Source organism: Dipodomys spectabilis, unplaced genomic scaffold (genome assembly GCF_019054845.1).
Source record: "Dipodomys spectabilis isolate Male_0828 unplaced genomic scaffold, ASM1905484v1 ptg000457l, whole genome shotgun sequence".
NCBI lineage: Eukaryota > Metazoa > Chordata > Mammalia > Rodentia > Heteromyidae > Dipodomys > Dipodomys spectabilis.
In genome coordinates, this window is record NW_024871134.1 from 970,884 (window position 1) to 992,259 (window position 21,376).

The following is a 21,376-nucleotide window of genomic DNA, read 5'->3' on the forward strand; positions in this document are numbered from 1 at the left end:
ACCCAGGGCCTCAGGCATGCAAGGCAAGCGCTCTACCACTGAGCCTACCACTGAGCCACCTTCCCAGCCCCTGGCTACATTTTATAGTTTTAAAAGTAAGCTTATTTTGTGTAAAGAAAATATGCCTTGAAAAATAATTTTCAAATTTTATGTCAAAAGTTATTTCCAAAACACAAACTGTATGTTCCACAAGTTTGTTTCTTAAGAAGTTTTGGTTACACTGGTGCTTCCACCTATCTAGCTAATAGTATATTTATTCATTTACTAAACTGTAGCTATAAACAAATGACAGGCTTCGATAAACCACTAGAAAACCGGAAGTGGCGTTGACGTTCAAGCGGTAGAGTGCTCGCCTTGAGCTGAAGAGCCTAGGGACAGCGGCCAAGCCCAGAGTTCGAGCGCCATGACCAACCAAAACAAAAACAAAATCAAAAACTGCATACAATACACTAAAAACTAAACTAAAAAAAACCTGTTGTTTCCATTCCTTGTAGTTCATTTCTGTTAGCAATGTTTTATAAAGTCCTATGTACATAGCTAATGAGTTATTGTGATCCTTTGCTAGAAACTGAGATTACACCTCACCCCAGTTAGAAAGGCCATTATGAAGAAAACTAATAGCAACAGATGCTGGTGGGGTTGTGACCAAAGGGAACACTACTACACCATTAGTGGGAGTGTAAACTCTTTAAACCACTCTGGAAAGCAGTATGGAGGTTGCTCATAAGGCTAAGCACACCCTATAACATAGCCACTCCCGCACATTTACCCAAATGACCACAAACAAGGCCACACTAAAGCTACCAGCACAACTATGTTCATTGCAGCATTATTTACCATAGCTAAGATATGGAATCAACCCAGATGCCCCTCAGTGGATGAATGGATCAAGAAAATGTGGTATATATACACAATGGAATTCTATGCTTCCATCAGAAAAAATGACACTGCCCCATTCATAAGGAAATGGAAAGACTTGGAAAAAATCTTATTAAGTGAAGTAAGCTAAACCCAAAGAACCAAAAGCTACATGATTTCTCCCATTTGTAATTACTGTTTTTTATTTTAAAATTTCTTTATAATTACTTACCTTTTATATTCTAGGAATTAAACTCTGCTGAAGCAACCTTAATATATTGATGTACTTACTAGTTTCATTAAGTATATTTATGTCAGATTGGTCTACTATTTTGGGGGGTCATTTAGTATGATAGTATTATGAAACCTGGTAATCACTAGGTTAGTAACTTTAAGGAATGAGCTGTATTCCATCATTTTCTTCTTCCAGTTTAATTTAAGCAACGTAGGGATAGTCCATTAAAAACTGTAAAGAATCTTCTTGGTGAGATACTTATTCAACTTTATTATTTGGGGACAAGGAAGAAAGATAAGTATTTAAGTGCATTTTATTTTTTGAAATATTTTTCAAGCAAAATCAATATTTGCTGAGAATTCAATAATGAAGATCTGTGTTTAGTACCTCCCACACACACATACAACACACTTTGGTACTTGTTCCTAGGGCTTGAATTCAGGGCTTGGGTTCTATCCCTGAAGTGCACAAGGCTAGTGCTCTACCATTTGAGCCACAGCTCTACTTCCAGTTTTTTAGTGGTTAAGTGAAGATAAAAGCCTCATGAACTTTGCTGTTCCCAACTGGCTTCGAACTGTGATCCTTAGATCTCAGCCTCCTAAGTAGCTAGGATTACAGGAGTGAGCCACCAGTGCCTGGCTGCTTAGTATTTTTTAACCCATAAAATCTAGTTTTTATGTCACAGAATCACATTACGATGCAGTTTATAATATGTTTATGTCATATTATAATAAATACCCTCCCAGGGTAGACATATTTATCCTTCACTAATAGTTTCTACACCTAGAAAAAAACTGCTGAGTAACCAAAGAAGCTGTCATAATAGAATTTAAGGTATACCTTAATTTTCAACCTAATTCCTAGTAATATTCTGGCCCATGTGGTTTAAGAAGCAACCCACAAAAGAACTAGGAAGACAATCTGAAGGAGACAAAATAACTATTGCTGGCAAATGAACATCAGTTTCAAGGTAAATTTACTTCAAAATAAAATCTAGAATATTTAAAATCCAATTACTTTAAACAATTGAATATATTGTGAAGTCAAATTCTGAAGAAAACTAAGATCTACAAGGAAAAAAATACAGGTTAAATCAATAAATGTCACATACCATCTAAACCATGCACACAGACAATGAGATGTACTCCATCTTCAGAACTGTCCTCTTCTTCCATGCTAAAGTAAGGTACTGAGGATGCCAGCAGAGGGACATCACTGTACATGAACCCAGGTAGTTTAAGTTGCTTCAATTCTTCTTTTGCCTGAAGGAAGCTGAAAAATATTATAAAAGATATTTTAACAAAAGATCATAATGCTGTTTGGTTTTAGAACCAGAGACACTCACCTAACAATTTATAGAATTGTAGAAGAGGAAACCCAGCAACTGTATGTGTGTGCGTATGTGTGTACGTATGTGTGTGACAGAGAGAGAGAGAGAGAGAGAGAGAGAGAGAGAGAGACAGAGAGAGAGAGAGAGAGAGAGAGAGAGAGAGAGAGAGAGAGAGAGAGAGAGAGGAGAAATTAGGGATTATAGTCAGGACCTCAAGCAGCATGTTGGACAAGTGCTCTACCAAAAGGCTTTTTGGGGTTTTGTTTCTCAGATCAGTCTCACTAACTTTATGTAGGTATCAAACTTGTAATCCTCCTACCTCTACCTCCCAATTAGGAATATTTAGTTGTAACAATCATAAACATATGTGGGCTCACCTTAATAATATACATCTGACTATTGAATTTTGATGACCCAGAGACCCTGAGATGTATCCAGTGGGGTGGTATAGTTAGCATATTGTAATTGACAATTGTTATTGTGATGATCTCATTAGCTTTAGGCTCTAGAGACTTTATATGTAAATCAGAATATTTTCTTGTCCTTGTTGGTTGGAGCCTGAACTCTGGGCCTGGACACTGTCCCTTGGCTCTTCAGCTCAAGACTAGCGCTCTACAACTTGAGCCACAGCACCATTTCTGGTTTTTTCTGCTTATGTGGTGCTGAGGAATCGAACCCAGGGCCTCATCATGCAAGGCAAGCACTCTACCACTGAGTCACCTTCCAAGCCCAAAATCAGAATAATTTATGAACTTTAAAAATCTACTGTAAACAGGCCCAGACTTCTAAATGCAAATTTTGTAATCTGGTCTGTGGAGAAGCAGTAAGATACATTGAGAATCAGTGCATGCAAGTAAATCTCTATCATCCCCAATTTTTACAGGTATTTCACTATTTCATGAAATATCAATTCTGGAAATGACTGACAACGGAAGCAATTAGGGTCCAATAGGTATAAGAAGTTTCTACCTACTTACTACTTATGTAATATTGTCTCTATTTCTTAGCTGTACTTATGATACACAGCTTTTGTCTACAAGTTAATGGGAGAGAGAAGATACAGAAGAAAACAAAGTTTTAGCTCCATTCTGTTGTTTTACCATAAAATGACCATGGAAAATTTGTATCAGGAATGTCTAGACTACAGAAAAGACCATTTGGAAACAGTGGGTATATCTATATTGTGTCCAATATCCATTTATGATAATCAAAGGAGAACTTGATATAGAGAAAACATTAGTTATGATGTTATATAAATACTTAATAGAGGATACTATTGAGCTCCATTACTTACGCTTGTATTTGAGGTTTTGATGAATTTTCATACCACGAAATTGAAGATGTGAAGTTGTAAGGAATGCTGCGTGGCTGCTTTGTAATGGCATCAAATTTACTTTTAGAAGAATATTTAAGACTACAAGGAGACTCTCGTGGTACAGATGGAAAAGACAAACACCCAGAAGTACAAACAGTAGGAATATTCATCCCATCCCTTGGATAATCACTATCTGCTTTTTCAGATTTTCCAAATCCTTCTTCTGCTTCAGCATCTCTGCCTGTATAGCGATCACTTCCTGTTCCATCTAAAGTTGGATAATGTGTTTCTTCATAATACCCATTTTGAACCAGTTCTTGATCCTGTTCTTCCTCCTCATCCTCTTTGCCCTGTTCCTGCTGAAGATTACTATTTCCATTTTCACAAGTTTCCTTCCAAGAGCTATCAGAATTGCAGATGGTAACAGCATGTGCATCAGAAATACATGTACTGCTCTGAGAGCCAAAATAATTTTCTACAAGCCCTTGCTTTACTATATCAGCACTGGCTGAAAAAGGCTCACTCACACTCATATGAGTTTCACTTTCGACAGCTGGGGCTTCTGAATAAATTTGTTTGAGATCTAATAGATCATTACTTTTTCTTTCCACAGTTCTACCATCACTAACCTCTCCACTAGTAGAAATGGAACCTGACACAACACAAGCAGTACCCAATGGAATCAGCTTTGTATTTAATGCAATTGCTGTTCCTGAAAAGTTACTAGGCTTATCAGGACTCTGGGAGTCTTTATAAATAGTATCCACATTAGGTTTGGAGTTGCAACTACTTTTCACACCACTGGAACTATCTTTATCTGAAAAGACAAGTTGGAAAGGGTCTTTAGTACTTGCATTTGAGGAATGTATTGTTGAAGTTTCACTGTCCAAATGCCCTGAAAATACAACACATTGCTGTTGCAAAATAATACTTGACTTTTTAGTATCACATTTTTGTATATCAATTGTTCCTAGACTTAGTACAGTTTTGCTATCTAAGAGATGACATTCAGATATAATAGATTTCTTAGAATTTTCATCAGGTGACAATTCATCATCAGAAGGTAGAGAGTTTATAGATGTCAACGATGACTGTATCTCGCTTAAAGCACTTGTACTCTCAGTGCAATGACTTCCTAATGAAAATTTTACGTTATAATCAGGTTTCACCAAAAGCTGAGGAAATAATCTTTCACTGAAAGGACCTTGACCTTGTGCAGTTTCAAAGACTATCTCGGGGTTTGGATGGGTTGCAAAAGAACTTGGTTCACTTTCAACACCTGAATCTGAAAATCTAGAAGAAGCATATGTGGCATTCATATCTGGTAACTTAATTGTATCTCCACTTACTACAACATGATATTCTTTTGTAGAAGAAGCAGGTGGATTATTTCTTAATTTAGCTAATGACTCTCCAACAGAATGGTACTTTGCTTCCTGCAAAGCTTCCTTTTCAACTGTTACTTCTATATACTTGGATTTACCATTAGATTCTAAGGACTCAAAGTTGGGCAGTAAATTATCCACAAATAGTTCATCTTGTTGAAGCTCTGTCCAAGGTCCTATTTTAACAGTTATTTTCTCCCCACTGAAAGGATCTTTATCACTGGGGTTCACTTCAAGAGTTCTAACTTCTGAAGGTGGGGCTGTTTGATGACCATGGCATTCATCTGATGAGCTTCTGGATGCCAGGTTTTGTTCCGTGGGTGTAGTTTCACTATCATCCTGGCAGATAACAAGTTTACCTGAAATGGACAAATTTGCACAAAGATTTAGGCTTCCAGAGTTCAAAGGATTGAATGGGTCTGCTTGCATATTTTCAGTATCTGGAGACTTTTGTTCAGTTCTCTCTGTATTAGTTGGCAAATAACTAGCTTCTTTTTTGCTTGTCTGTCTGGCGTAGGTCTTTGGGTCAAAATTATATCCACATATTGTGGGATCCAGACCTTCCTTCTGACTATGTGAACGGTTGCCTTCATAGCACTTAGTTAGATCATTTGATGGTGTATTTTTCAAACATTTGTAGCCTACCAAAACCACAGAATCTTTAGAGTTCTGTTTTATTAATTTTTTTGTATTTTCTGGTCTCATAGTTTTTATGAGCTTAGTGACCTTAACCTTGGATTTATTTGATTCTTCATTCTTTGTTTTTAGAGATTTTGTTAGCTGTTTTTCACCTTCTGTATACCAAACACTGGAGGCACCAGCAGTTCTGACCTTCAACTCTGGGCTAGAAAGTCCTGCTACAGAGCTTTCTTCAGTCTCATGTTTATCCATTTTACTGGACTCTGATCTCTGAAGATTCTGGATTCCCATCCAGGGTGCATCTAAGTCTTTTATCCAAAGAAAGAAAGATTCATGTTTACAACAAGGATGAGAACTCATATGATTAAAACTAGTTTGTCTAACTATAACTTTCTAAAGTATCCTCAAAAATACATAAAACTGGAGGGATAATTTGTTTCATTGTAGGGAATGGTTTTATGTATATTTGAAAGAATATACTGAAAATGATATATGTGGCTTATATATTTTAGTGAGGTTATACTTACCTTCAATAACTGAATCTAAATACCTATCTTCAAAGATTATAGGTAATGAATTGAGATCTCCATCTAATTCACTACATTCAATAGGTAGGGGTGGAAGAGAACTGCAGAAGGAAGTGGTTTTGATAGCGGTGCACATCTGTAGATGACTCTGAGCACTGAAAAATATTTCTTAAGTCAGACTGTAATAAAAAAATCATACCCAACTCCACTTTACAATCTACCCTGTTCTCTTCCCCCACCATTCCTATTCCTTTACCTTAAAATATAACCCCCTTATGAAAGAGCTTCTTGGACAGAGATAAGACCAGGTTAAATGAAAATTATGGTTTGTTGACAATAAGCTGACATCGATTTATGGTCTGTTACACATTATTTCTATTCTTCTATAAGTTCATTTGTTATTTCAAGGTATTTATGATTATTGACTGTGAGCTTCACAATTGACTGTGAGCTTGACTGTGAATAGCATGTCCCAGAATCTTGATGCCTACTGATTATTTGTTGAGAACACTAGGAAAAGGTGGGCTCCATTGTGGTTGCTTTACTTAACACAAGTAAAATAGCTATTTTTACAACAGGCATATGACTAACACAAAATGAATATTATTGGGTTTTTTTGACATGATACGTTCTTATGGGAAATTTCAAACAAAAACAAAATGCAATACAAAATTTCAGGGGCCCATCACCCAGGATACGAACACTTACCATTCTTATTTATGTGTATCTTAATATTTACTACCAATCTACACATTCTGTCATTGTTTATGGTGCTTTCAGGAAGTACAGCTTATTAGAACTAAAATATATAATTCTTAGCTGTATGATTTTGACAAATAAATACACGAAACAGTTCTATCTACTCAAGAGTTCCCTTATGTCTTGTCTTTCTCAATTTCCTAGCACAAGGCAACTGGAAAAGGACAACTGCTTTGATTTTTTTTTTCACCATAGTTTTGCTTCTTCCATATCTTCATATATACAAACACTATACAGTATTCATTTTTTTAGGTCTGCCTTCTTTTACTCAGTATAATGTCCTCAAAATATTTCTTAAAGCCAAAGAAAATCATACATAAATATGCTCAGGATGAAAAGAGAGGACATTTTTCCTGGACATTCTAACTATAAATCAGTCATATAACAGAAGGAAATGTCAATCAGGCTACTTATGGAAATCTGTAATAAAAATGATGCATGTAAGAGATTATGACCTGTGAAAATATAGAACAAAATGGCCCAATGAAAAGCTGGGATAAGAACTGAATGGGATAATTGAGGTTATAGTAAATCTGATATAAGGGGAGACAGGGGAAATACATTGTATTATTATGTAAAGTATGGGGCTTTTGTGAAGTAATTCACAAGATTAAACCCAAAATAATTAATGAACAGATTTCAAAATTTATTTTTAAATTCTGTGTATTCAGTCCTTAATAAATTCTGGTATACATCTTAGGCAAAAAGAAATGTCATCTTAATTGTGGATTTATGCTACTCACTGAAGTTCCTGGAATGCAATCGCAGCTTCTCTAGGATGTTCAAAGCAAAAGAAAGCCTCAGAAAATCTGCGAACCTAAAAATTCCCAAAGGGCATTATTAATAACATGGAACATTCAAAGTCAATCTGGTTTATAATAGGGAAAGAAGCATATATATATATATATATATATATATATGTATGTATGTATGTATGTATGTATGTATGTATACACACACACACACACACACACACACACACACACACACACACAAGAAGCACATATATGCTTCTTTTTCTTTTTGTTGCTGGTCCTGGGGTTGGTCCACAAAAAGACTACTACTTGGCTTTTGGTGGTTAAATGGAGAGAAGAGTCTCACAAACTTTCTTCTTGAGCTGTCTTCGAACCATAACCTTAACACCTCAGCCTCCTAAGTAGCTAGGATTACAAGCACTCAGAGACAAGAAATATTGACAGAAGAATATTCGGAGCATCTTCACTCAGAATAACCAAATAAAGGGAAACAAATCATCAACAGACAAATAAATTTTGAAATACCCTACAATACAATACTATTCAGAAATAAAAATAAATGACTGGTATACAAAAGCAACATAAACTTCAAAAAATCATAGAGTGAAAATAAGTTTTATTTATATAGGTTTTAAAAATAGATACAATGGTCATAGAAATCAGCATAGTGATTGCTTATGGAGTGAGGAAAGTGTACAAAGTCATTTTCTAAAGTAACAGAAATTCCTATATAGTGGTTGGCTACCAAAACTTTCCAATGACAATTAGACTCTTATATCAGTTAGAAAAATTTAGATTTAATAAATACAGTTTCTGTCCTAAATCTGAGCACCATCAATATTCTAAAAGTCTAAAATATATATTAAAATCAGTCATGAGAGTATACTGTAACAGAAATATACAAAATAAATTCAGGTTTAAAAGATTATTTTTTCTCCCATTGCAAGGCAAATGTATTAATATAGTTTTAAGCACAATAATATCTCCAAATGAATAAGGGTTAAGTCATACCCTTTATAAATTTAACCATAAAAATAACTGCTGAATGTATCTGTACCTTTACTGGATCCTTTTTATTGGGAGGGAGGGGATAAATTTTAGTGTTTGCTGCCTATCCTGCTATCCTATGCATTACAGGACACTATCAAAAAAGTGAAAAGAAAGCCAGACGCCAATGGCTAACACTTGTGTTCCTAGCTACTCAAGAAGCTGAGATCTGAGGATAGTGATTTGAAGCAAGCCCAAGGCAGAAAGTCTATGAGACTCTAATCTGCAATTAACCACTCACAAGCCAGAAGTGAAGCTGTAGCTCAAGTGTTAGAGCACCAAGTTTGAGCAAAAACATCAACGGACAGCAAGCAGGCCCTGAGTTCAAGCCCCATTACCAGCACATAAAATAAATAATAAGTAAAAAGTTAAAAACAATCTACAGAAGAAAAAGTATTTGTAAGTCATACAAACAATAATGACTTAATTTCCAGAATATATAAAGAAGTTCTAAAACTCAATGACTAAGAGACAAAGAACAGAATTATATAAGAAAACCTGAATATATTTACAGAATGACTTGAATATATAACATACATTTCTCTAAAGAAAAGATACAAATATCCAATAAGCACTTAAAGGGTATCCAAAGTCATTAGTCACTGGTGGAAATGCAAACCAAAACCATAATTTAATACAATCTCCCACTTGTTAGGCTGACCATTAAAAAAATGAAGAAAATAACAAGTTTTGGCAAGGATGTGGAGAAATTAGAAGACCCTTTTCCACTGCCTTTGAAAATGTAAAATGTGGAAAAGTTTGGAGGTTCCTCATGAAGTTAAGCAGTTATATACCCCAGTAATTCAATTCCTAGGTATATAACCCAAATAAATGAAAAAGGTATGTAAGCAAACAGTTTCAGATAAAGTTTTATAGTACCACTTTCAAGCATGGAGACAAACCAAATATTTTTTTTAAGGTTTCTTTCTCTAAGAAAGTCTTCTTTCTATAAAACTTTAGGCTGAGGGCTCAAAAGGTAGAGCATTTGTCTAACATGAACAAGTTCAAGCCCTAGTATTACAAACCAAACAACAACAACAAAAAAACCAAATCTCAATGGTAGAGTGCTTGCCTTGCATGCATGAGGCCTGGGTTCAATTCCTCAGCACCACATAAGCAGAAAAAGCTGGAAATGGCCCTGTGGCTCAAGTGGTAAAGTTCTAGCCTTGAGCTGAAGAGCTGAGGGATGGTGCCCAAGCCCAGAGTTCGGGCCCCACGACTGACCAAAAAAAAAAAAAAAAAAATCCCAGGCACAAGTTCTAATTAACATTAGATACATTATAATACTTCAAGGGATATTTTTGGAAGCACTAGAAATAAAAATTAGTGAAATTCCTGGGGAAATGGGGCTGGGAAGTTGGCTCAGTGGTAGAGTGCTCGCCTCGCATGCATGAGGCCTTGGGTTCGATTCCTCAGTACCACATAGGCAGAAAAAAAAAAAGCCGCAAGTGGCACTATGGCTCAACTGGTAGAGGGCTAGCCTTGAGCTGAAGAGCTGAGGGACAGCGCCCCAAGACCCAGAGTTCAGGCCCCATGACCGACAAAAAAAAATCAAACAAACAAAATTCCTGGGGAGAAATAAAACCACAGTGGAAACATGTTTGCTCTAAGACATACAAGTGAGAAGCACTTCTCCACATTTCCGTTGCATTTCTCCATTTTTTAATTAACTTATATTAATTTTACAAAGGGGTTTTGTTGGGTTATTTCCATATATGAAAATAATGTACTTTAATCAAATTCACCCAGCACTGACCTTCTTCGTTACAGGCTATCTTTTCTAAGATATTTGTATTGGGAAAAGTCTTAGAGACAGAGATAAAGGGAAGATTTTGTACATTTTTGGAAGATACAGACTTCCTTTAGAGAAAACAAGCACATTTATTACAGTATTTCTCCTTTAACCAATCTATATGTGGCATATTCAACATTAGATGAGTCAGAAAACTTGTACTCTTAGAATCAATAACAAATAATATTTTGAACCAATATTAAATTAACTTACTAAATTACAGATTTAATTCAACCCAATTCTTCTCGGTCTAACTCAGCCTGTTTTCAAGCCAGTAAGGAAAGATTTCCTATCAAAGGTTCATTTCTATGGCTAAGTTCAACTGTGCTACTTCTGAATACATTCTTAAACAATCTATATAATTTGTCATGGCACAGTCTATCCCTGTACAAACACAACTGACCTTTGGGTTATTTTGGTTACTGTAAATTTAGCCTTGTATTGTAAGAATACCAAGACATTTTATAAGCAAAGTTACTGCTGAATTGAAAAACTGGAAAGCAGGGAAAAGCTTATTATTCCCGTTTAAGTAACAGTAGGCATTTTATCATACTTGAATTACCTTTTCTTAATTCTTAAGAGTGAGAAAACGGAAACTCTAGGTAAAATGGTATCTTTTGGTTTCTTTGGTATCTCACTCTTGTCTTGGGTCTCCTCCTGTGTCTCAAATTTATGTTCACCAGCCTTTCTCTGGTGCTGAAGTTTACCATTTTGCTTCTACTCTATTCTGCAAAGCTTCATCACCACAAGATGTCATGTTATAAAGTTATCTTGAATATTTGCTATCATTCTCCTTCCAAAACTTCCATGAAGATGGGACTACATATTAACAGAAAAATAGAACTATTTTTCCTCTATTAAAAATACAGTTCTAAAAAACATTGAGAAAAGTACTTTTTCCACATTTCTATTGGCTTTTACTTATACTGGATTCTAAAATAAACTTTGACTTCAAAAAGATTTTTACTAGCCAAGGCGCTGGTAGCCCACACCTGTAATCAGGAAGCTGAGATCTGAGGATTAAGGTTGAAAGCCAACCTCGGTAGAAAAGTTCATGAGACTCTAATCTCTAAACTACCAGAAAACTGGAAGTGGAACTGTGGCTCAAAATGGTAGAGGTCTAGTTTGAGCAAAAGATCTCAGGGACAGTGCCTAGGTCCTGAGTTCAAGCCCCATGACCCACCAAAAAGAAAAAAAAAATTATTTGTGGAAACTCATGAGGAGTTGTCATCTGGAATTGGTAAGCTACATAGTCCAAAAGCCAAATCAGCACTACATCCTCTTTTGGTAAATAGCTTTATTAACAAAGCCATGCTCACTTAATTTACAAGTTGTCTTGTCTGTCTTTATTATATAAAACAATAAAGATGAGTAGTTGTGACTCAGACACATGACTCTTGAAAACACAAAATGTTTATTGTTTGGCCCCTAACAGATTGCTGACCCTGTTCTACAGGATAGAAGTTTAGGCTGCTAATCCCATATCCTGATAATTACTCTTCAAGGAAATTGTCTCTGAGGTCGTAATATAAACTCAGTCACCTGAGTACTGATCTAATCCTATATCTTCAAAAGAATCAGTGAGATGTTTTATTGCTTATCAGTGCCAATTTAACTTAATTTGAAAGCTGGCTATACTGCTGATAATATTAATATTCCAACAATCATCAATGTTCAAAATCTGGGTAGTAAAAATATTACTGAAAAATGGCTGGAAAATACCTATCCATTCACTATTATTCCATTCTAAATTACTATACTAAGACGAAGCCAGAACATTAGTGAGTTGGAGTCTGTGATTATACTACTTGATCCTCTATAGAACCTCTTTGTCTTGGTCCTTTAGAGAGTACTGTTTTTAATAAAGGACTTCTAAGAAACAGCTCTCAAAAAAACCATAGCATTCAACATGATAAGCCTGATTACTACAACGTAGAAACAAAACAAAATAAATCACACAAGAAAAATTATAATTTCCAGGAGTTGGTGGCTTAAGCCTATAATCCTAGCTACTACTTAGGAGGCTGAGATCTGAGAGAAATGGTTCGTCATGGTTCTAGAAGGTCCTCTTATCTCCAGTGTGTCTTTAGTGATGGAGTGCTAGCCTTGAGCATAAAAACTCAGGGACAGAGCCCAGGCTCTGATATAAAGCCCCAGGACCAGCACAATAAATAAACAAATAAATAAGAAGTAATAACATACAAAGGTAGTTCTTTGAAAAAATAGTAAAATAGCAAATTTCTGGTAAGACCAATCAAGAAAAAAAGAGAAAAAGCAATTATCAGTGATGAAACACTGGAAAACATATGGACCTGGCAGATATTAAAAAGATCTTTGAAGAGGACTTGAACTCAGAGACTAGGCAATGTCTCTGAGCTTATCAACTCAAGGCTAATACTCTACCACTTTACCTCAGAATCTTAGTGGTTAAATGGAGATAAGAATCTCATGGACGTTCCTGCCTACACTGGCTTAAAACTGATCTTCAGATCTCAGTTTCCTGAGTAGCTAGGATTATAGGCCTGAGTCACGAGCACTTGGCTTATAATTTTAAACAAATCACTAGGGGAAAAAAAACATATCCAAACTGATAAGATATTGATCAATGACTTCTTTTAAGTCAGAATCATGGAAGACAAAGAAAATACAAGAAACAATCCCATATCAAATGGGTCAATACAGACATTAAAACTGAAGTAATGTGAGATCACAAACTTGATCTTGACAACAGGGAAAAAGCTGTCTTAAAGAGCACAATAAGAGGTTAAAGGAGTGGTACAGGTAATAGAATGCCAACTAATGAGTAAAAGCATCAGACATGGAATTTGAGTCCTGGTTTGGGATAAGAAAAAAAAGAAAGAACATAAAAGACAATTGATAAAAACTAAATATGGCCATATCCTATACATTAATCTTCAATACTGATGTGATAAATAAATGTTCACATAGCCACTTAGCATATATTTAAGTATCAAATTATCTAAACACAGTCACTGTAATGGTAAGTGAATGACTATTCTTAGGAAATATATGCTGAAATATTTAGAGATAAAAGGATATCATGTCTATCCAAATGGTTCAAGAAGAAAGTCTGTCTTTATATAGAGCTATATCTATATCTGTATCTATATATATCTATGTAGAAAAAGAGAATGATAAAGCAGATATTCTAAATGGTAGTTTCTGATTCTCATAACACTATACTGAGAACTTTGTACTAGTTTTGTAATTCTGTTAAGTTTTTAACTACATTTTGGGAATTCCACAGTTTGCTTTTCACACTTGTGAAAAGTTGTCATTTACTGACAACTCACCTTTTCCATGATCACAGACATGTATTATATCAAGAAGAACTCTATCTGTATCTGCTTTTTTCTAAACTGAAATTATACACTACACTGGTCCACCAAAAGATAATATACACACAGTAAAAAAAATAACAAAAAAAAAATCACTTTGCAAAAAAAGTGTAACCAAAGACTAGAATTTAAAATACATGGAGTTAATAAACAAAAAGGCAATTATACATAATAATGTCCATACTAGTCCTACTCTAACCACTTAACAAAGTTCACTATGTATACTCCTATGTAAGGTGAGGAAGAAGAGAAAAGAGGTAGAGAAAGAGAGAGGGACATTGCACTTAAGTTTGAAAGGGTGCTTAAGTTATTGATTTCTATCCAAAATGAGGCCTGACTACAATTCCTGTTTGAACTCTGGGGTTACCCTGAATCATTGATTTGTATGTATTATTCACCTTTATGGGTAGTACGTTTCACTAACAAAGGTTATAACTAAGGTACCATATCTATAGCTATCTTATATTACTAATTTCAGAATTCAAACAGGAATAATGATAAATGTCTCTCTGGTTAACCAACACAGTAAATAAAAAGCAAGTTTTCCATTCCTAAGAAAAATTTAAAGATACATAATACTTATTAAAATGCTCTTATCATTTCTTTCCTTTAGCTTACCCTCAAGGTATGGTGTTCTTGTGCTAATAATATTCTCAGTTCTTCATGTAGTGTTATAACTTCTAAAAATTGTCCCCATAAAGCCATCAGAAGTGAGCATAGTTGTGCAAGATTCATATTTATAAGCTCTGCAAGTTCATCAGGATTTTCTATTTTCTGAAATGACAAGAAAAAAAGAAATTCAGTGCTTTCCAGGACTTTCTGCAACATATCAAATACAATGTTACTGAGATTTTAACTTAGAGGCAAGTTTATTATTCAAAAATCAAATAGATGTGTACAAACATTATTTTCTACTTAACTATAGCAATTTTCCACAATTTAATTTATTTTTTGGTACTAGAGTTTGAACTCAAGTCCTTGAGCATACTAGGCAGGTCCTTTTCCACTTGAGCCATAACCCCAGATCTTTTATATTTCTTGTTATATTTTTGAATAGGATTGTACACTTATGCTTTGGCTGGCCTAGACTACAATCTTATTTGATTCCTGTATAGCTAGGTCAACAGGTGTTTACCACCTTTCTACGCTTTTTATTGGTCTTATAACCTTTTATCCAAGGCTGATTTTAACCCTGATTCTTCTGATTTCTGCCTCATGATAAGCTGATATTATAGGTATACTCCATTATAATTCCCTACAGGATGATCAACATCTATCACCACAGTACTAGAAATTCTAAATACATTGTATATAAGGCAGGATGAAAGCTGTACAAACTTTTGAAACACAGAAAGATCTTAGTAAGACTTTCATCCTCAATCAGCTAAATGAAGTACTTAAGATATCTTTAACTCTTCAGAAAGGACTGAAAAACTTTTGGAAGTGCTTTTCCTCCTCATTTCTATGTTATCAGGTTCTACACCAATTGTGGGCAACTCCTTTACAAAGTTATCGATCACTTCTTTTTCTTTCTAGAGGGCATACATTTTAGGAAGATTAATTTGAGAAGCTCATAGATGAAACAAGAAAAGCCGGTAAAAAAAAGCAGTTTATAACACTATTATGAGGGGTTAAAGTATCTCATTTATTAATATGTTCATTTAAACTAATGTAGATGAATACAAAATTGTATGACATGAAGAAGTTGCTCAGTGTAACTGGTTTGCTTGAATTGACAGAATAAGCATAGCTGTTTATCTACTTCAACTTTAAATCATTTCTATCATCTTCAAATAGTTACACAAAGAGGCATCAATTCAACATGTCAATTTATGTGTAAAATATATTTTGATCAATGTCATTCTCATCCTTCCATCATTCAGAATATGTATTTTTTTAACAAAGAATAAGTAAGACCATAAATTAAATTTCTCTTTTTTGGGTGCTGGTACTAGGGCTTGAACTCAGGGCTTTGTATTCTCAATTGATTTTTTGGCTCAAGGCTGCAGTTCAACCACTAGAATATATATGAACTTAAATATTTTAAAAATAGGTATACACATACACACACACACACACACACTCCCAAATGCTGAGTATCACAAATGATTTTTACTTTTTGTTTAAGTTTATAATTCCCCTTTATATCAACCAAACTTCCCATTTATCTCTCCTAACTCAGAGAGATAACACAATGCCCAAACTAAGAAAAAACTATTTAAAAGGGATTATGATTGAGATAGCACAATGCCAAAACTAAGAAAAAATTATTAAAAAGGATTATGATTGTATAGTATTCATTTTTTTTTATGCTGCAAACATTTTAATGATTATTGTTGAGCATATATTTTGGAAATTTATTTCAAACTGCAACAAGTTTAAATAAATGTTTATAATATACAAAGAAAATACAACCAAACATAAAACTTGCTTCAAGTGTGCCTTGTAACTACCAGTACATAGTAGCAATTCAATAAGTATTATTGCAGAGTGAACAAATGAACGAATGAGGAATTATCAGCTTCAGTACAGAAAAAGACAAATTTTCAGGCAAACTCAGGAAAAGGAAGCTAATATAATCAACATGTGATAGATAGGGATTTGTTAATATATGATGACTCTGTAAATATGTTTTGTTCCAGGCAATGATTTTTAAGCTGTATTAGAGTAAAGCCAAGTGCCTGTGGCTTAGCTCTGTAATCCTAGCTACCCAGGATCCTGAGATATGAGAGCTGAAATTTGAAGCTAGCCCAGGCAGTAAAGTCCAGCAGACTCTTATCTGCAATTAACTAGCAAAAAGCTGGAAGTGTGGTTTGATTTGCAGAGCAAAAAAGCTTAGTGACCAAGGCCCTGAGTTCAAGCCCCTGGCCTCGCATAAAAGAAATGTTAGGAGACAGGTTCTGGTGTATGTCCTAGCCATGCAGGATACTGAGATCTAAGTATGGTGATTTGAAACCAGCCCAGAAGGAAAGTCTGCGAGACTCTTATCACCGAGAAACTTGCAAAAAAGCTAGAATTGGAGCTTGTGGCTCAAGTAGTAGAGTGGTAGGCTTGAGCAAAAAAGCTCATGAACAGCACCTAGACCTTGAATTCGAGCCTTGATACAGGCACAAAAACAAAATAAAACTGCTGAATACATTTTTTCAAATTGATGTTTAATAACTCTTTAGATATTTTCATCATGTATTTTATTAGATCAACTGTCAAAAATTTACCTAAGATGCTGATGGGAAATTTTATATCCATTCAGATGCTGAAATTTAAATGTATACCTAAAACATTTTAGCAAAATATGCATATGGATTACTTAAAAAATTTAAATGCATATGAAGAGTAAAATTCCATTTCACATTCTTCCATTTTTCTGTCATACATTAGAAACTAGGAAAATATATTCCTTAAAAAAATTCATATATTCACATAAGCATGACCAAATAAATAACCTTTTAGATTTCCTTTATAAACATAAAAACACCTTCTGCAAATTTTTTCAATTAATACATTTTGAAGAGCTTTCAGAATAAAAACAGCACCTGATGTCAAAGATCAATAAATATCTGAGGATTTAGGATACTGCTCAGTGGTAGACAGTTTGACTAGCACATGGAAAGCCACAGGCTCAGTCCACAGCACGGCAAACAATCTGGGTTAAGTCATTTTTATCAGTGTGTAGTGATCAACCCAATTTTTTAAATGGTTAACAGAAGTTATAATAATGTCATTCTTGCTGGCTGGGCTCCTGTGGTTCACGCCTGTAATCCTAGCTACTCAGGAGGCCAAGATCTAAGGACTACGGTTCAAAGCCAGCCCAGGCAGAAAAGTCCGTGAGACTCTTATCTCCAATAAACCACCAGAAAACTGGAAGTGGTGCTGTGACTCAAGTGATAGAGCACACGCCTTGAGCTGAAAAGCTGAGGGACAGTGCCCAGGTCCAGAGTTCAAGCCCCTCGACCAACAAAAAAGAAGAAAAAAAGTCATTCTTTAACTCATATTTGTATGTGAATACTATTCTAAACAGATATAAAAATTCATGTGAGAGAAAAATGTGCATTTAAGAATCAATTTTAAAACAGATTGATGAATTGACCTAAATAACACTGTAGTAACATCTATCACCAACGCTGTATGGACACTTGATTTCCCTATATCCTTACCTGCAAGAGTTACAAATACCATAGTCAAAAACAGCCAACCAATTCCCACCCAGTAATTCTTTATTTAAGTCTACATTTCCCTATTTTACCAAAATAGTAAAGAATTGCTAATTGCACACTGCCTCTGGAAAACCCTTTTCACAGTTGTCATTCTGAAACTGATATGTGGGAGTTCCTTATACAATTTGAGCATCAATCATTTATCTTTCTTAAATAATGCAAATATTCTTCTCCAATCTATTTCTTTCTTTCAACTTTATAGTGTATTGGGGGGGGGGGGGGCGGTCGTGGGGCTTGATCTCTGGACTTGGGCGCTATCCCTGCACTCTTCAGCTCAAGGACAGCGCTCTACCACTTGAGCCACAGCACCACTTCCGGTTTTCTAGTGGTTAATTAGAGATAAGAGTCTCACCGACTCTTGTACCCGGGCTGGCTTTGAACTGTGATCCTCAGATCTCAGCCTCCTCAGTAGCTAGGATTACAGGCATGAGCCACCAGCGCCCTGCTAGTGTATTTTATTTCAAGGAAGCTTCAAATCAGCATCTTAGTTTATTTATTTCCTTTACTATTAGCCCTAAGGAATCATTTCATATTCCAATATAGGACTGCTTATATTCCTACTTTTTATTTTTTTTTTTCTTTTTATCAGTCATGGGGCCTGAACTCTGGGCCTGGGCGCTGTCCCTCAGCTCTTCAGCTCAAGGCTAGCATTCTACCACTTGGGTCAACAGTGCCATTTCCAGCTTTTTCTGCTTATGTGGTGCTAAGGAATCGAACCCAGGGCCTGTTGCATGCCACTTTCCCAGCCCTTTTTAAAATTTTATTAAGTAGTTATACAAAGTGATTTTAATTCCATGTCAGGTTATGAGTACAATGCATCCTAATCAGTGCCATCTCTTCCATCATTCTCCTATCATTTTTCTTCCTCCCATCAGTACCCTCAAGGAATATAGTTCCATCTTATATAATGTACATTTAATTATAATGACTGCATTTGCTCACCTCTCCTCCTTTCTTTCATTTTTTAAAATATTTGTTCCATTTAGAATTGCTTCTGTAGTACGGTATAAGGAGCAAAGTTTACCTACCACTTATAAATCCAATAGCCTTAATATTTTATAATATACTTATTTTTTCAAATACTGAGTGAAACACTAGATTTTTATTCATATAAACTGCACACATCTTGACTACTGCTCTTTTGGACAGCTGTATCAAGAACACTGATTTATCATCTAAAGTATGGCAAAACTCTAGGACAGTATACAAAATTACTTGTATAGTGCATATGTACAGTTTTTAAGGAGAAAGTAAGTATCTGTTTCAAAGGAGTCTAATCTCATTTAAATTTACAGCAAAACATACACCAAACTAAATACAAATTTTTCTGGTTCATGCCTCTGGTTTGTTTCATTCAGGTAGCTGACCAAGACAAAATACTAAACTTAAAAAAGTAAAAACTTTTTGTTTCTTGGTAAAAGGAAGAGAAGAAAGGGAGAAAGGGAGAGATAGGGAAAGAGTGAGGAAGGGAGGGAAGGAATGAAAAAAGACTTGTTCAATTTGATTGTAGGAAAGAACTAGAAAAATGTGACCAGAGACACAAACTGATTTGTTGAATTAAAATAGTTGTTTTGGGGGCTGGGAAGGTGGCTCAGTAGTAGAGCGCTTGTCTTGCATTCATGAGGCCCTGGGTTCGATTCCTCAGCACCACATAAGCAAAAAGAAAAAAGCCAGAAGTGGTGCTGTGGCTCATGTGGTATTAGCCTTGAGCTGAAGAGCTGAGGAACAGCGTCCAGGCCCAGAGTTCAGGCCCCACGACCGGACCCCCCAAAAAAAAAGTTGTTCTTGTATACAAGTTTAAGTCATTTTACAAATCTGTCCAGAAATTCTTTTAATAAAAGAAAATGTATATTTCCATCAGTTAGTTGTCATTACTAGTTCACTTATATGCAGAATATACCTTTAAAAAGCTAAATTAACTTTATGCTGCAGAAAAACAAGTTTTGATCAGCTAAATTGTGGTCTACTCCCACTATGGTGAACCAATTTATCTTTACAAATTCAGATAAATAAGTTTTCTTAAGCAAAATGCTTAGAATAGGAAACAGAAATCACTCAAATAACTTGATAATGTGAATTTTAAAAAGTCAAGTACCTTAACTTCTTCACATAGTTCAGCAAGTCGAGCTTCTACATCTATTTCCTCTGTAAGGAATAAAAAGTAATTAGAGGAAATATTTCAGGGTTAGACCTGAAAACTAGCTTTGAAATTATGTACATAAATTCCCTTTAGAAAGCTCACAATATCTAAATACCTATGCTATTCTCAATAAAGTTCAAAGTAGTATTTCTCCATTAGTTAAATACACATTAATGAGGTAAGAGAATTATGAAATTATTGGACATTCTGATAATGGTATGTGCTCCAGTTTTCGTAAGAGGTTAACACTGTCAATAAAATATTAACTGTATGTAAGGTAACTTGCAAAACTGCCTTAGAAAAACAAATCATACAATCAGCTTTCACTGCAGTTAATATTTGATAATATCCTATTTAATATTTAATGTTATATTTATGTACTCCACTTTTTATAAAATTTATTCCTAAGAAGTTAGTTATCTGTATAACTAAGCCTTTTTATTTTTGGCAGTTTTGAGCTCAAACTTAGTGTCTCAAGCTCTTATTTGGGTTTCTTGTTCATTGTTGGTGCTCTACCACTTGAGCCATACCTCCAGCCTGGCTTTTTCCCTAGTTAATCAGAGATAGAATCTTACTGTCTTTTATTCCCCAAGCTTGCCTTGAAGAGTGATCCTCTGACCTTAGCCTAATAAATAGCTGTAATTACAGACATAATCCACCAGCACCCAGCTTAACTAAACCATCTTCAAAACATACTGATTTATATAATATATGGAACATCATTTAAAATATATATATATAATTTATAATTTAAATACCAAAACCAAATACTAAAGACATTTATTTCTGCAATGAATTAAAGTAGGTTTAGTTTTTAAATCATACTTCATTGTAAACAAACCTATGTAAAGATAATTACTTTAAGCAAATTTAAGGCAATATCACTTGGCCAGCCAATCTTGCCAATCCTTGCTTTAGAAATGGTGGTCTTTGGAGACACTCAAAAGAATATGGAAAATGCTAGAGACATCTTTTTAATTACCATTTCCAGTTTGAAGAAAAAATCAATATTACAAATCAA

The 21,376-nt window shown here is 34.9% G+C and overlaps 1 protein-coding gene across 5 annotated transcripts in view; it reads right to left on the reverse strand.

The window, feature by feature from the left end:
* Fam135a (family with sequence similarity 135 member A) overlaps positions 1 to 21,376 on the reverse strand; it is a 72,921-nt gene that overhangs the window by 16,997 nt on the left and 34,548 nt on the right. For 3 of the 5 annotated variants that reach the window (XM_042668559.1, XM_042668560.1, XM_042668558.1), the window contains 6 exons: positions 20,311 to 20,360; positions 14,620 to 14,775; positions 7,792 to 7,865; positions 6,290 to 6,444; positions 3,718 to 6,070; positions 2,205 to 2,365 (listed from right to left, as the gene is read on the reverse strand). In XM_042668559.1, coding sequence (XP_042524493.1) covers positions 2,205 to 2,365; positions 3,718 to 6,070; positions 6,290 to 6,444; positions 7,792 to 7,865; positions 14,620 to 14,775; positions 20,311 to 20,360 — 2,949 coding nt within the window. The remainder of the gene's footprint in view (positions 1 to 2,204; positions 2,366 to 3,717; positions 6,071 to 6,289; positions 6,445 to 7,791; positions 7,866 to 14,619; positions 14,776 to 20,310; positions 20,361 to 21,376) is intronic. The other 2 variants (XM_042668562.1, XM_042668561.1) reach the window with 1 other exon arrangement.